Source organism: Chroicocephalus ridibundus, chromosome 3 (genome assembly GCF_963924245.1).
Source record: "Chroicocephalus ridibundus chromosome 3, bChrRid1.1, whole genome shotgun sequence".
NCBI classification, from domain to species: domain Eukaryota; kingdom Metazoa; phylum Chordata; class Aves; order Charadriiformes; family Laridae; genus Chroicocephalus; species Chroicocephalus ridibundus.
Genome location: NC_086286.1, coordinates 4,251,048 through 4,266,626, shown reverse-complemented (window position 1 = coordinate 4,266,626; position 15,579 = coordinate 4,251,048). Strand labels below are relative to the sequence as shown.

The window sequence follows — 15,579 nt, the reverse complement described above, 5'->3', positions numbered from 1 at the left end:
CCTTCTAACACCAGCTTATTCCCTGATGCATAGGATGCTCGCCAGGGAATTAAGACAGGCAGGTTTGATTTTCCTCTGAGAGGGAATGAGCTGAACCCAGGGCCTCCATTTCCAGTTAATTCTTTCCCAGGCAGGGGTGGTTTCCAGCCAGGCTGGGAGCGAGCCTAAGAAAACCAGCAACGTTCAATGCTTCGCCATCTGGTTCCCTCTGTACCTGGTCTGTCATTTGCTTCTCCTTACCGGCTAGAAACCACCACGGTAGGCAACAGTATAAAATTCCAGCTCGCGGCACAGTCTCCACCAGCTGTGTTTTAAGAGACATTTTTAATTAAAAAAAAATAAAAATAAAAATCACTGCCTTGTTTTGAGATGCCGGATCCTTTCCGGCGTTCTCCGAAAACACCGCTGCTCCCAGTTCCCTCCAGCACTCGAGCCAAGCTTAGCGAGCAGGGAGAGCTGCTCCCAGTACACAACTTGGCTTTAAAACCTCATGGATCGTAAAGGACCAGGAGGTGCCTCCGTAGGCGTCAGAATGGGAATTCTGAATAGGCATCACACGCTTGTTTAAACCCTGCCTTAAACACCTAAAGACTTCACTGACCTCTGTCTCAGTGGCATTCTCAAGGTAGTGCCGCTACACTGCACTCGGGTTGCTGCATCTCAGGGTAGTGCTGCGAGGACCAACGCTGCACAGTTCTCCTAGCGCTTAAAAGAAATAAGACTCCTTTGAATAAATAAGCTGTGATAGAAATATATTTACACTATGCACATTTTTACAGCACATACAACGTACTAAAAATTCGCCAGCAATAATACCCCCACCCTCCAATTCACTACAGTCAAAAGTGAAGGGTTTGAATTTTTAAGGTTTTTATTAGAGAAGTTGAAAGTTTCATCTCAGGACTGACAATAACATAATTATCTCTTTTCATTTATCTTGTTTATAGGAATATGTAGAATTTGTTTGTACAAGCATATACAACAAAGTAATTGGTGCTTAGTACATTGAAATCAGGAATCTGATTTGTCCTAAACTACCGGTTTTCCATGCAGTCATCTTTGAACTGGCAGCATGGACAAATTCCAAGCGGAATGCTTACATGCACTGTTTTGCAGTATAACTACAGCAAGCGCTGGAAAACATGCAAATTAACACATTAGCAAATTGGTTTTATATCTAATGGACATAAAAAGGTTATTCCTGATATGAAATTCTGAAAATCTGCATAAATACTTTTGTGTAAAATTAAATTAGTTATGTACTTTTCTTTTACTACAAGTATCAAGAATGCCCACGTAATTAATATACACACATATATATAGAGACCTCGTTATGCTAAAAGTCTTTGTAATTAATCAAACAAGATTCTGTGCCATACATTTATTCAGTATTTACCAGCTAGTAGAACGACTGTGGTCATATAGTAGGCATTACAGTCTTAATAGCATTTGTATCACATGCAAACATACTCTTAGCATTTCTGTTGACTAACTTTATCACGTGGCAACAAGTATGTGATTTTCTACAATGTTGTGATTCCGAAGTGTATAAATACTTTTTACATTTTCACAGTTACAAACTTTTTGCCAAAAGCCATTTAAACAATCGTTAAGTTACAATGAACTGTAGTATCTGGGGGGGTCTGCAGCAACAGGATCAAAATGCGATTTCTATACAAGCGATGTAGGATGTAAACTTCTCTTAAAGTGCCTAATACGTAATTCCTTAGAGCACTGATCAGTTTTGGCACAAATACACTGTATTTCCCTCAGGCCAACCATCGCAGTCACTTTTACAGGCCTCTTTCGGACGTGATAGAGTTGATATGGCACTTGTGAATGACACCACTGGACTGCAGAAGCATCCTCTGGAGTTACGGTTACGGTGGATGAATTTGGCCGATGACTTTGTACATACTGTACGTTTGACTATACGCAGTTAACTTTCAACTGCCTGCTGCCTGAAAAATACTTTGAAATATAATTTAAGATTGCCCGAACAACTCCTTACTGTACTGACTATCAGGGTGACTTGGCAGAGGCTCCAGCCGGGTGGGCGCCGTGGCGTGAGGTGCCGAGCGTCTTGACGAGTTGTTGCTTGTCGGGATCTGGCAGCATGAGGGTTCCCCACAATATATTATCACGCGTGAGAACACAAACGGTGAATAACACGACCTGACTACAGTTTTGTTGCCATTTGAGATGACGTTAAAAATACCTGTTGTGTTTCAAGGCTCCGATTGTGTAATTCTGACGCAGGCAGAGCTGCCTGTTGACATACGGAAAGGGATACAGGACTGGGTTTAAAAACTGTCTTCATCTTCCGATTAGTGTTTTTTCTGAACACAGGGAATTCTTATCATGGAAATCCAACAAAGGAAATTCAGTGCCCAGTGTTAAAAAAAAAAATAAAATAATGCAAACCTTAAGACTTGGTGGTCCGTAGCTACACTTTATACATTAAAAACAAAAAACAAAACCAACCCCCCCTAAAAACAAACAAAACAAAAAAAAAGAAGAAAAAAAGCCCACTTTTAAACCTCAGCAACACTATTTTGCTTTCATTTTAAGGATGCTGTGTTCTCCAACTTCAATTTGCTTGTTGAGGCTTTAGACCACTGTTGCTGGCCTGCGATCCATCTCTGCTTCCAGCTTCACCATCTGCTGCATCTCCTTTGCCTGCAATCCAAAACAACCGCGTGAAGCGTTGCAGTAGACCTTTTGTTCAAAATGAAACACGTGTTCTACACGATAGTGTCTGAGTGAAAGACAGGCAAAACACAGCGAAAATATACGTAATAAAATTACATTTACACTCCACCCCCCCCCCCCCAGTGCCATTCGCTTTTCAAAATCAGATGTAGTTCTTATGTCTACTAATTCTGGGGAAATATTTTTGATCCTATTCCAAGACTCATGGGTTGACTTGCTGAGGGAGTGTATGGTAAAATGCAGAAGCTCCAATTCTGGGGAGGAAAATCGGGCAGATGCCAATTGGGATGTTTCTCCTGATGGGAAACGTCTTTGGGAACGTCTGCTTCCCCGCTGTCGTGTGAGCACTGCGATGTGGTGCTTCCTGAAATGTTTAGAGAGTTCGTCTATGATCTAGACTGGTTTCTTTCATAAAGACAACGAATGACAAAAATCCATCAATGTAACATTTTTCCTTGCAGCAGGCAAGATTTTTTAAGTAATAATTTTTTAAATAGTATTTTCTTTTTTTAAATAGTCTCCATCTGACCAGGAGAACCTTACGACGGCGGACGCATTGTTTTTCAGCTCAGGATTAGACTACGGCTACGTGCTCCGTGGGATTGCACACACTGAACCCACCTGAAGCTGTACCCAGACGCACTGTGCAGAGTTCAGCAGCGAATGTACGCCAGATCTCGCTAGACACGCTGCGTGCCTCGGGCTTTGCAAGCAGAGTTAAAGCACTGTATATACACAGCAACTGGCCGGGGAATCCCCCGCTTAAAGAGCTTTTTTAATTCCCTCCCTCTCCCTCCTTCTCTCTCTCTCTCTCAGACGCACACACACGCACGCTTATTCCTCCTGCGGCTCAACTGCGGACGAGAAGCTGCACTTTGGTGTGAAACTCTGCAGTTTAAAGGCACTGGGAGTCACCATCTCTTCATTTCCTCTGAGGGCTCTCAATCGGGGAAGCTATTTAAATCTATAACCCCAAAGACTCCGAATAAGTTGACCCAGAGGGCAAGCTAACCCATCTCTCTTTAAACCCAGCTCTGGAGGATCAGGACAGGCTGAGGAAGAGGCAAACCAAGCTAATATTTTCTTTGGTGTAACTGCTTTGTGTCCATCGTGCAGGGAAGAACGGTTACTGGACTTGATTTACGTCAACTATGTTCCTTAAAAAGTCGTAAACGTTGCTTAGACAGGGAAACGGGCTATATAAGCTCCTACTTAAAGAGTCACCTATTCTGGATGTGCAAACACACATTTGCGTATGCGAAAATGGGCAGATGTAGCTCGAAAGTAATGAGATGCACAGCTATTCATTTTGCAAGGTAAATGCGCGTTCGTGCAGATGTGATATATGTGCCTTCTTGAAAAATCTAGCCCTGTACTTTCCTAATCATCATCATCATCATCTTGGGGAAAAAAGTAATTATGATAATAGCAAAGCAACTGTCATAAATATGATTAAAAATTAATCAACGCTCTCCATTTAAATGAGTTAAAAGCTTGAAAGTAATGAAGAAATAATTTTAACATGAAAATATGGAAACATAATAAATAAATCAATATGTACAACCTCTTCTGAAATGTTGGCTGGATTTTGCCTGTGTGTGAAATGAAATTCCAGATTAAAGAAATCCCTCCCTGTGTTTGTTTCCTAGAGACTCACACATTTCACGTTTTAAGCTTGTGACTTAACACTACCAGCACATAGCGTCCTATAAATATTCTGCATGCCAATATATGGCGTACCGAATTATTTTACCGATAACTCGGTTTCAAAGAACAGACTGGCACAGGACCAGGACGCCCAGTTTTGCCAGTCCCAGGCTGGCTCAGAGACCGCTTTCTGACGTGAGCACGCCAGCACCACACTTGAAAAGGAGCCTTCTGGAAAGCAGCGTGGAAACTACCGTCAATTCATGAAGCGAGTGGCCTCTGCTTTCAAAATGCTTGCTATCTAGAGAGATCTACGACAGGCTAAGAACCACATACAGTAAAAGAACATTTTTTTCCCCCCTAGCCTAACGAATGCTTTTTTTCCTCATTATATATCTATAAATAAATGTTGTTAAAGCGGGTGCTGTCAGACTCAGTGCTGCAAGATACAAGCACGCTATCAATTCAAGAAAATAATTTGGATCAGGCAATACTGTTCAACGGGATGTTCAAGCCTAATACAACTATTTCCCCTGGTAAGACAAGGGTTAACAGACGTTTCTTGACAGTAACAATTACTTAGGAAGCCACAGCAGCACAGCCACATGGTAAATATAATTGCCATACCTTGTAACGGGTTGGATTTTGAAGTGAATTTTAAAGAGGCTGGAAGCCTCTCTTCTTTAGAGCCTAGAATTTCTAGCAATTTGTTCTATATCTCGCTATTCTTAGTGTGGAATTACTTCGTTTATTACCATATGTGGATACTCTTTGTCTGTCTATCAGCATTAGCCGTTAATCACATGCACGTTAACACTAAAATAGTTTTCTTAGATTGTATCGGGTTTGTGTGGCGAAGTTTTGGTAGCGGGGGGGGGGGGTGTCTACAGGGGTGGCTTCTGTGAGATGCTGCGTTTGGTTTTCTTTCTCATTATCCTCCTCTGATTTGATTGGCAATAAATTAAACTATTTTTGCCCCCCAAGTCGAGTCTGTTTTGCCCATGACAGTAACTGGTGAGGGATCTCTCCCTGTCCTTATCTTGACCCCCAAGCCTTCCATTACACTTTCTCCCCCCGCTCCAGCTGAGGAGGGGGAGTGACAGAGCAGCTTTGGTGGGCACCTGGTATCCAGCCAGGGTCAACCCACCACACAGATCAACAGACACTTCTCACAGACACAGTTTAGAACTCTAAGCGTATCTTTCAGTAACGACAGGTAACGTACGATACAAGTTAATCTCTAAACATTTCCTCTGCACATCACTGCTCGTATGCATCTGAATGGGGGGTGCTAAAGCACAAAATACTCTTAATATCGTGTCAGGCTCAAATCTCTGTGTGCAAACAGGATTACCATCGTGTTCGCTATGTCAACGCTACTTCCCAATGGTTGCATTTACAAGGAGGGCTCCAATGATAATGATTTAATTTAGAAGGAAAGCACACTGAAATAATAGTTTGCTTATTATACGTCCATCCTACCTTGTGTTTGAGACACTGCATGACAGGATTTCAAAAGCTGTTTGTACAAAAATAATAATGTCAAAATTGAGTAATAAATACAACAAGAAGCAAATTAAATGAATGAAAACTGAAGTGAGATTGAAAAATTAATGCAAGAAAAACATACATAAAACAAAACAAATTTAAATTCATAACAGTTCGTATTGAAGGCTGTTTCCACCCATCATTCTACTTTTCTACATTGTATATTCATATGAAAAATTTCTTCTCTTGCTTGATTGGGGGGAAAAAAAAAATCACGCTTTAAAATTCTCATTAAACAAATACCACCTTTATCTTGATCCAACTGGCTTTCATATATCAATGTGCATAACACCGAAACCAGGCCCAGCTGGGGGTTTGCACTGGTGCACTTTTGGGGCTAAAAGGAAGTGGTCGAAACAGCAGGTATGGAAATATATTCTCTGATGGATCAAATCAGAGCGAGTTGAAAAGCTGTTAAGGACTACCTCTGCGGTGGAGACCACCACTTGCCCACACAACAGTGGTAACCAGCATGTGAATGATCTTACTCCATTTAATCACTGATGATTTAAACTGGCTTCATCTCTGCGCTGAAATGGAGTATGAGCAAGCTCATGTCGGCTGTTGCCATCCCTCAGCAGCGGAAGCTGTAACCCCAGCCCAGGGAAGTGTCTAAAAGAGGTGACTCTCTTAATGACTCACGCTTATTTCCCAGCAACCTCCCTCCCTTATACGTAACGTGTTTGTCGCGTTGTAGTTAAAAGCACAACTATAATAAATTCCCTCTTGTCCTTATGCTTTTAAAAACTGCATCCAAAGCTCCCTGAAGCCAATGGAAAGAAACCACCGATAACACCTATCTCTGGATCAAGCCCATCATTTTTTGTCGACTGGCAGAGTTTACGGGGAGTTCTCTCCCATGCTCTCCACAGTGATGCCTCAGACCCCCTGTGGCCCAGCTGCCTGCCTCCCCCGCCTTCCGACCATGTGCAGATGCTGCTCAGGAGCAGACTGACTGATCCCTTCACGCTGGATGTTAGAGACAGCATCTGCAGAAACTCGGGGTGGGACGGGGAACAGACCAGGAATCTGGTTGTTGTTCAGAAGGGAGGTGGAGCAATCAGAAGACAGCGCCATGGTGGCTGGGGCTCGGCGGTAGCAGCTGCCTACGATCCTACACGCTGTCACCCCCCCTAGAAGTTAACCGAGCTGCAGCTTTTGGGGCTGGAGGACTCTCTCCTGACAGTGGAAATACTTGATTTGCATGTACTCTTCTCTTCCCTCCCGCTCTGCAAGATGGCTTTAATTCAGACTATAATGTCTGCCCGAGAGTTCCAGTTCTGCACATTTAATAACAAAGACGTATATAACCCTTGAAAGTGATGGGTATTAAATGCACCCCTGCTCTCTCATCTCACCGACTTGCAGGGTATATTCCCCTTGCAGTTTACATTTGTTTAAGCGCGGTACTGCAAGTCCGTGCGATTACTACAGCTCTGCTGACTCAACCAAGGGAACTGTGCAGAACATAGCGTTGCTTCTACCAGAAATAAGATTAGAATTTTCCTTTCTTGCCAAGTAGTTTTTCAATTAAAGCAAAAAAAAAAAAGAAAAGAAAAGAGCTTACAAACTAGCAGAAAATAAAAGGTATTTTAATTAGGAAAGGGTGTACTAGTACAGATAAAACTCCCCATGCTACTATACAGTCCAAACTAACTGTCTCTTAGAGTCCAGAGATGCTCTGTGCACGTTTCATCTCTATTTTCCAATCAGCACTAGAAATGTAAGTTCCAAAATGAAGGAAAGAGATAAACAGATTTGCTTGAGATACTTTTGGGGAGTAATTAAAATGGATATGCTGGGCCTTTTATGCCTGTCACATCTAGCTAACGAGTATCAACACGGCTGAACAGCTGAAGAGACCAGACTCTGGCGAAGCAGTCTAGCTTTCACAAATCTGGTTCTGCGTCATTATTTAAGTCACCTCACCTCTTCGTTTTAACTCCCCAAGTAGGTGAGTGACCACAAACAAGGTAATTTTCCCAAGTTCAGGAATGACTTGCATTTAGAAGCATTCTACTCAGCCTGATTCTGGTTACTGTTTTCACTAGCTCCCTTTTCTTTTAAACCTTTAAAATAAGATACCTGCTCATTCTGCTTCTCCAAGACTTCTAAATGCTCGAGTTGGACTTTTTTCAACTGATCCATTTCCTTCGACTGCTTCATTGCCAGCTGTAAGCAAGAGAAAACAACGGGTGAGAAATGTTAACACATTATTAACAAGCAAAATTTAAAAACTTACTTGAAACACATACATACGTCCCACTTGGATGGCACGAAACATCACAGGAGGCCTACTGTATCACTCACTCTTAACAAGAGCTATTAATATAATATTTATATTATACGTATTACATATATGATATATATTACATAAAATTCATACACTGCAATGCATTGTAATTTTGTTAATTTAAAATAGCTTCCTCTTATATAGATGCCGCATCTTTTACACTACAAGCATGTGGAACAAAGCAAGGACAAGCATGTGTTTGTTTACTGGAGTTGGATTCTCAACACAGAGAAATGAAAATGAATATCCAGAAATAGTGCCCAGTGACTTTGTCAAGGTTATAGTTACCCTTTTTCTCTCTTCCAGGAACTTTTTTGTGTTGCTGCTGTTCAGTTCTCTGACTCGCCTAAAAAAATGCAAACGTTGTCCATGAAGATTCATTGGAAAAAAAGAAACCTCAAAGCTCAAAAATCACAAACTCACAGGGTATATTTTGGTTTCTGATTATCTGTACCACGTGGGACTAATGGGAAATTGTACGCTCCTCTGCCTATGCACCCGTACACTTAAAGGTTTCCAAGTACATGGACAGTATGATTGAAGACTCGGAAAAAAACGACGAAGACCGTTGTGAATGAAGTTTGCTTCTTCCCTTACCCAAAAGGGGTAGACAGAACTTCAAAAAAAAAGTTGAATTCATTTGTGTATCCTTTACTGCACTCCGCTCTCGGTTTATTTTGCTATATAAAATGTGCTGCATCTCTTAACAGGGGTAACAGGAAAATCATCTGATCGTCACAAGTAAAGTTACAGCTTGCCGATGCTGTAAGGTCCTTAAAGCTGTTATTTAAGAAAAAAAAGATAAGTATACAAATAATATTTGCACAAAATACCTAACTGCAAAGTGTTTCTTCCTAAGATTTCCATCATGGAATATACCAAAAATAGTTCAAAGAGCTGAATCAGACTAATTGCAAAGCCTGAAAACCAGAACTGAACTCAGGACTGCTTTCAAACCCGGGAACAGATTTCAATCAGAGTCGTTAGTGGGGGCTGTGCATTAACTGTCACCAAGGGCTCCAACAACTCATCCTCCTGATGAGCTGTAACACTCAAGGGACTTAGTTCAGTGGGAACAAGTTCAAGCCTCTTGACCAAAATAGCCCAGTGCCAAGGAGGGAATGTAAAAGAGGGAAGAATGAGCCAGATGGCAAGCTCAAAGTGAAGGGGAAACCCTGAAGGCTTATGAGACATCATCGTGTAGATTCCGCTTTTATCTATTTGGAAACTTTTAGGATAAATAGAAGAAGCTTCAAATAGCTATAATGTAGATCAGTCCTTCAAAAAGTGGCCGGGTCACCAATGCCAGCCCATAACGAGGGAGAGAGCTGCAGTTCAGTTCAGAAGTGGAGAAGCAACATGCGTGCCGTGGTGGAGTACTCCTCCTGCTTCTTCACTCCTATCGTCCATCACCCTCTCTGCTGATTATCATCCCTTTCAGCACTCTCTCCTTCTGTTCCACCTCTCCTCCCTGCTATCAGTAGATGAGGGAGAAAGCCTCTCACTGGCCCCACGTTCTGTGTTTTTAGCGATGATGCCTCTCCAGTTATTCTACCTCCAGCTAGAACCAAACCTCAGCCTTCCTTTCCAGTAGAGCCCTAATTTGATTTAAAAAGCAACAGCAAAAAGATGTGTTTTGATTTAATAGTGTGATTAGACCTAGAGCAGTCAGTGATAGCTGAGGAGTATAAAATTAAGAACCTCCTTCCCTGACCAGGTATCGTGGTTTAGCCCCAGCCGGCAACAAAGAACCATGAAGTCGTTCACTTACTCCCGCGCCAGCGGCGGGACAGGGGGAGAACTGGAAGGAAAAAGGCCAAACTCACGGGATGCGATAAAGGCACTTGAACAGAACAGTAAAGGAAAGGGGAAAAAAATAACAATAATACCGACAAAGGAATATACAAAACACGATTGGGAACCTGGAAAAGCCCCAGCCTGCTCCCAAGCAGGCACTGCTGCCCCCCCGCCAGCTCCCCCAGATATATAGGGAACATATATAATGTCACATGGTATCAAATGCCCCTTTGGCTAGTTTGGGTAAGGCTGTGTCCCAGCCCAGCTCCTTGTAAAAATTAACCCTATCCCTGCTGGAACCAGGAAATCACATTTATTAAAAGGATAAATACGAGAAAAGCAACATTTTTCGTAAAATGGTCATCTAAAATATATTCGACACCATCATTAGACGTTGTTTTCATACATAATTTTTTTAATAGTTTTTTATAGTTTTAATAGAATTAATCCACGAGTTCACCTGTCAGCCTTTCTTTGACAGCATTCTTCCCTTCTCAAGAAGGGAGATCTGATACTTACCTCTCTCTTTCAGCTTTATTTTTGATAGATTTGTCTTGGCTTATGGCTTTGCTGTTCTCCATGGAAATTTTAGCCTGGTTGGCACGCATTTCCTTGCTTTCCCTAGGCAAAACCAAACGAAGTCATTAATGCCTAAGACACAATTGTTATTGAGGTTGTTTTCCTGATATTACCCTACGCGGTGGTTAATTTTGTCCTTGAACTTTACAGAAGAGGAAAGAACAAGCCACACGAAAATTGCCGTCCTTTGGGTAGACCTTCACAGAATTTGAGCAAGGATTCAGAAATCTCTATTTGTTCCAGAGAATATCATCTGAAAGATCAGTTTAAAGCGCTTCATGTTATAAAAGGGTATTAAATACTATCTTATCTCACTGGTATATACGAGTTGTTTGAGTATGAGCTACAATCAGCCATTTACAAAACGCAATTCGGCTTCTAAGACTGCATAAAAAATTTACAAATCCTGCACTTAGAACATGACTGCAATATGAGTAGTAATAATATTTGGTAGTTTTGGTACGAGCTGACAGACCTCCTTTCAAGACTTCTACTTTGGGCCTGAAGAGAGCCCTGCGGTTTAGACTATGGTCAGACTCGTGTTCGGTTTCTCCTTCTGGCCCCGTAAACCTTGTAGCCTTTTGTGTGGAACAAGACAGCTTTAACAGGAGGGTGGCAACCATCTTCCAGGGGTAATGTCCTGAGTGGTGTGGTTTGACTCGGGAGGTGGAAAACCTCTTCAGTGTTTCAGCCCAGCGTAGCAGAAAAAACAGCAACTAAGTAAAGAAATATCGCGTTGTTTTAAAAAGAAAAAGAGATTGTGATTCTTTGTTGGGAGTTAACAGCACAGATGCTGACTTTCAGAAACAGCTTATGAATTGTGAGTGAGGAGAAGGGCTTTTCATCATTGCGGGTATGCCAGCCGAGCTCCAAAAGGGCCATCCCCAAAGGCTAGCTCTTGCTTTCTGCCTGCTTAGCATTCCAGCGCTTGCAGCTCCCGATCTTCAGTCTTTATTTAGACAGGAATTATATATGGAAATTAGGCAGCAAATAATGGATTGTAAAGCCCCCAGTAGTGCATAAGCATCAAAACGTTGCCCGTTGCAAGCCAAGGCAGTGCCTTAGTCTCTTTTGCTGGACATAATCCTAAGTAGAGCGCTAAACAACTATTGTACTTCTTAACTCCAAATTCTAAGTATTTTGTATGCACAGAAGAGGAGGGGTGGGACACATAACAGAGTGCTTAGTTTAATGAAGTGTTGTCACTGAATCTTTTTTAGCTTTCTTTCATCTCTAAAAGACATTAATCATTAAGTAGTACAAGGAAACTTTATTCCATGACTTACATTTTCCACAGTTTAAAATTTTTATTAGAGAAATGCAGTGCCTTTTTTTCCTCCAAGAGTTCAGAAGGCAAAACATTTCCTGAATGCATATTTAAAAGCAGTGGTATCCCAGCAAAAATTAGATCAGGTTCTAAAAAGTGTTGTGTCGAGAGCACATTTCATTCCAACAGCCCTTTCGCCAAATAAAAGCTTTTATTTTCTACACTGAATTTGAAGTAATTTTCCAGCACACCATCTAAAGAGCAGGATTGAAATAATTTATTTTTATTACTGTACTCAAGGATATGGAAAAAGTTAACTGTAGGTGTTCAAATTGATTCAGCTTATTTGCATCAGATATAATTTTAGAGTGAAAGAAGTTAAGAGGATTAGAGGACTACTGTGCCTCACCGATGATTTCAAAATGAGACTTTGGCCATGGATACAGCTGGAAGAGCCAACACATCTATATGCAACTGTTTTTCTATTCTGCAAACTATAATCTAGCTCCCAGTTGCACTGCCGATGGGTCTTTCTGGGTGTGTTGGGTTTTCACTGCTTGCAAGAAATAAAAAGTACTACTAACAGGAGAAATGGAAAATCTTATCTTCCATTTAAAAAAAAAAAAAAAATCACCAAGAAGCACTTGTAGGGTCAACTCCTTGCTTCTAAAATGGGGCTTCCCAAAGATGGGGCCAAAGTTCTAGTGTCACTTCGCTTCTCAACTGCCTGGCGAGGGGCTTCACGTCGAGTCTCGAGTCCAGCCCCTGCTGCCCTGGCTGGCGGCGCTGCACCCCCAGGAGAGAAATCCCTGCCTCCCGCTCACAAGCGATGCCTGTAGCCAGAGCTAACTGGAAGAAGCAGATACGGGAGGATGGTAGAGAAAAAAAGGATTCTGAAAAATGCGGCCCATGAACTGCAAGATTTAACTGCTGATTTCCTACGGTGTCATACTGACTGCAACTCTGAAATGTATACAAATGTGTCTTTTAAAGGGATACTTAACTTTAAGCATGTAAATCTATCCTTGGAATTCATACATATATTTAGATGACATTAAAGATGACATTATTTTTTGTCACCAGTGTTGTTTGAATGACTGGAAATCTCTTGTATTAAAAAAACCCAAACGAAGCACACATGATTTTTTCTTTCTGTCTCATGTTATTTCCTCTGGAGCACGTAATGCTTGCGACTAACAGCTTCACGTCCCCAGTTTCCGCAATGCTGCAAGCTCACCACATCCAAGTCAGTCAAGCTAACCCAGTCTGGGGTGGCAGGGGGCACAGCACCCCCGGAGTTCAATAAGCTGCCGATTTTTAGTAGTATCTGCTGCCTTCTGCTTTGTTTTTAAATGAGCTCAATGAACAAACTGTAATTGCGCTTTGTACTGCACACAGAGGGAAAGTATCTACCCTACAGCAGATAACCGCATCACTTTAGATTCCTGCTCTTCGCTGCTACCCCTGTGTCCTCTGTTGTGATAGCTAACTCATTACCGCAGCTCACGGGGAGGGAAGCGGCGAGAACGGCATGCTGAGAGCATCGCCCACCTCCCACGCTGCTCTCAGATAGAGCCGTCTTTTCCTACGGTTACTCGACTTCTCTCTTGGCTACTACGCACACCTATACACATAAACGCGTACATGTTCCTATACCAAATATATTCTATTAAAATTTTACAAATGATTAAGCGTAAAGTCCCTTTGCGGCATTATGATTCACACTTCAATATTTCACGTTCCAAATGCTTCTGAAATATTCATAGATTCAGACACAGTCTTAAATTTGTTGCAAGCAGCAAAGTCCCCAGTCTGCACATTTGGGAGTTACACACAAATTCCCAAATAAGCAGAAACACACTAATTGCAATTAATAAAGCAGAAAGAATTTTGAAGGTTGCTACTCCCAGCACAGCTGAGAAGTAATGGTTCTCAGTATTTATCAGGATGTAGATTTTGAGGTCTGAAAATAGAACAATACATGGACTGAACACAAATGATTTCTAATAAGGAGCAAGATCCATTAATAAAAGTATAAGAACCATTTACAAGAAACGATATAGGGCTGTTTAAACAATGTAGAGATACAGAAACTCCAAACCCAAAGACAAAAACTATGAGAAAAAAGCTTAAAAAACCCCCCCAAACCAAACCTCGTCCTACTGTAGATATAATAGCTGCCTATAATGACAGCCTTTAGCAAAGTTAAAAGAATAACAAAATACGTACAGAAACTTACTTTAAAAAAAGATGAGGGGAAAAAAGTCTTACTCCACAAACAGGCTACACATTAGTAAATTATCTTCTAAGCACTGCAGTGAATTTCAAATAGGACAGAAAACGGGACTCTTAAAAACAAAGTGATGGGATTTCCCTGGGCTGATGCAGTCAGGTGTGATTTAGAGATACAGAACCAAGGGCTGCACCTTCCTCTGGCCAGTATCTTTTGAACGATGCATTTGTATTACAATTTAACAATTTTTGGACTTCATTTTTGCATGGTTATTTATTGCAGGACAGCTTGAACACACGGGTTAACACAGAGATTAACATAAAGATGAGCTCACTAAAAGCCTTTTGCTGGGACAATTCTCTGTTGGACGGAAAGCTTGCTGGTCCCAGCAGGTGTTCTCTCGGATGCAAAGATAAGCTGTTTTTTCACTCAGGAATTTAAAAAAAATAATTTCAATTCCTTCTTCCAATGTGATTTATTTATTCCTTTTTGCCCATGCTTTTTATGTGAAAGGTGCTGAAGACAATGACATATGAATATATGTATGTACGTACACACATTTTGCATTCATATGCTTTTAGGCTGCTTTGCATAACAGATCATAGCATAAAAAAAGTAGTCCTCTACTTACTGCCATTTTTAACACTGTGGATATGATGTGTTGAAATTAATTTTATTTAATTTCAAATGGGCAGAATGGTCAATTACAAAAGCAAGTAGACAGTAGTGTCGTGCAATATCTTCTGTACACCCAGCGATTACAACAGGATATTGTAGGAAGATAATTCGTCAGCCTAATGTAGCTTATCCTGCTACCCGTTGTTTTTATGATCTTACTTTTCATGGATCTTTCTTATCATCATCGATGCTATAAACGCATGTGTCCAAAACTGCTGGCAACTCCAAAGGATATTTCTGTATTTGATACTTCTCAGTTTCCAGCCTCTGAATTGAAGTTTTGGGTAAAGTCTAAGCATCCACAGTTGGTGCAAACTACCACCACTTCATCGCATCTGCTGCCTTTAATGAAGTTCAGATAATCTAAACCAGGTAATTAGCCCATTCCTGCATCCATCTAGACCTTCTGTGATCACTTCTTTTACTTCCAGCATGCGTACAACCCAATATCTTTGACAGCAGTACAGGAGCCATCAACACAAGAAACTAAAACATTACAGAAAGCAGACATAAAGCAACCCTCACTATCAGGTAGCACTGCCCGGCTCACCTGTCATGTGAAAATTTTAGCTGCTGGGTTTGTTGTTCATGCGCGTTAATCAGCAGTTTTTTCAGTAGTTCACACTGTTGGTTCAAGTGTAAATCACGGATCTCTTGCTCTTCGGCACTGTGCGTGTTGATCATCTCAGACCACTCCTTAGTGTGCTGGGCCACAATCTCTTTGACCTGTACAGAAATAACAGCAGCTTTGCTAGAGGTTTTCGGCTAGGCTAGGAGGTCAGCTAATACTGCTGATGAAGATGGAGTAAAGACGATCATAAAAAA

General features: G+C 41.4%; 1 protein-coding gene across 10 annotated transcripts in view; it reads right to left on the bottom strand.

Annotated features, from left to right (window-relative positions):
- Nucleotides 1-735: 735 nt before the first annotated feature.
- The window catches only part of PLCB4 (phospholipase C beta 4), a 206,016-nt gene continuing 191,172 nt past the window's right edge, over nucleotides 736-15,579 (bottom strand). For 8 of the 10 annotated variants that reach the window (XM_063331252.1, XM_063331250.1, XM_063331253.1 and 5 more), the window contains 6 exons: nucleotides 15,305-15,480; nucleotides 10,517-10,618; nucleotides 8,489-8,546; nucleotides 7,993-8,079; nucleotides 5,842-5,878; nucleotides 736-2,679 (listed from right to left, as the gene is read on the bottom strand). In XM_063331252.1, coding sequence (XP_063187322.1) covers nucleotides 2,591-2,679; nucleotides 5,842-5,878; nucleotides 7,993-8,079; nucleotides 8,489-8,546; nucleotides 10,517-10,618; nucleotides 15,305-15,480 — 549 coding nt within the window. In that variant the 3' untranslated portion in view covers nucleotides 736-2,590. The remainder of the gene's footprint in view (nucleotides 2,680-5,841; nucleotides 5,879-7,992; nucleotides 8,080-8,488; nucleotides 8,547-10,516; nucleotides 10,619-15,304; nucleotides 15,481-15,579) is intronic. The other 2 variants (XM_063331256.1, XM_063331257.1) reach the window with 1 other exon arrangement.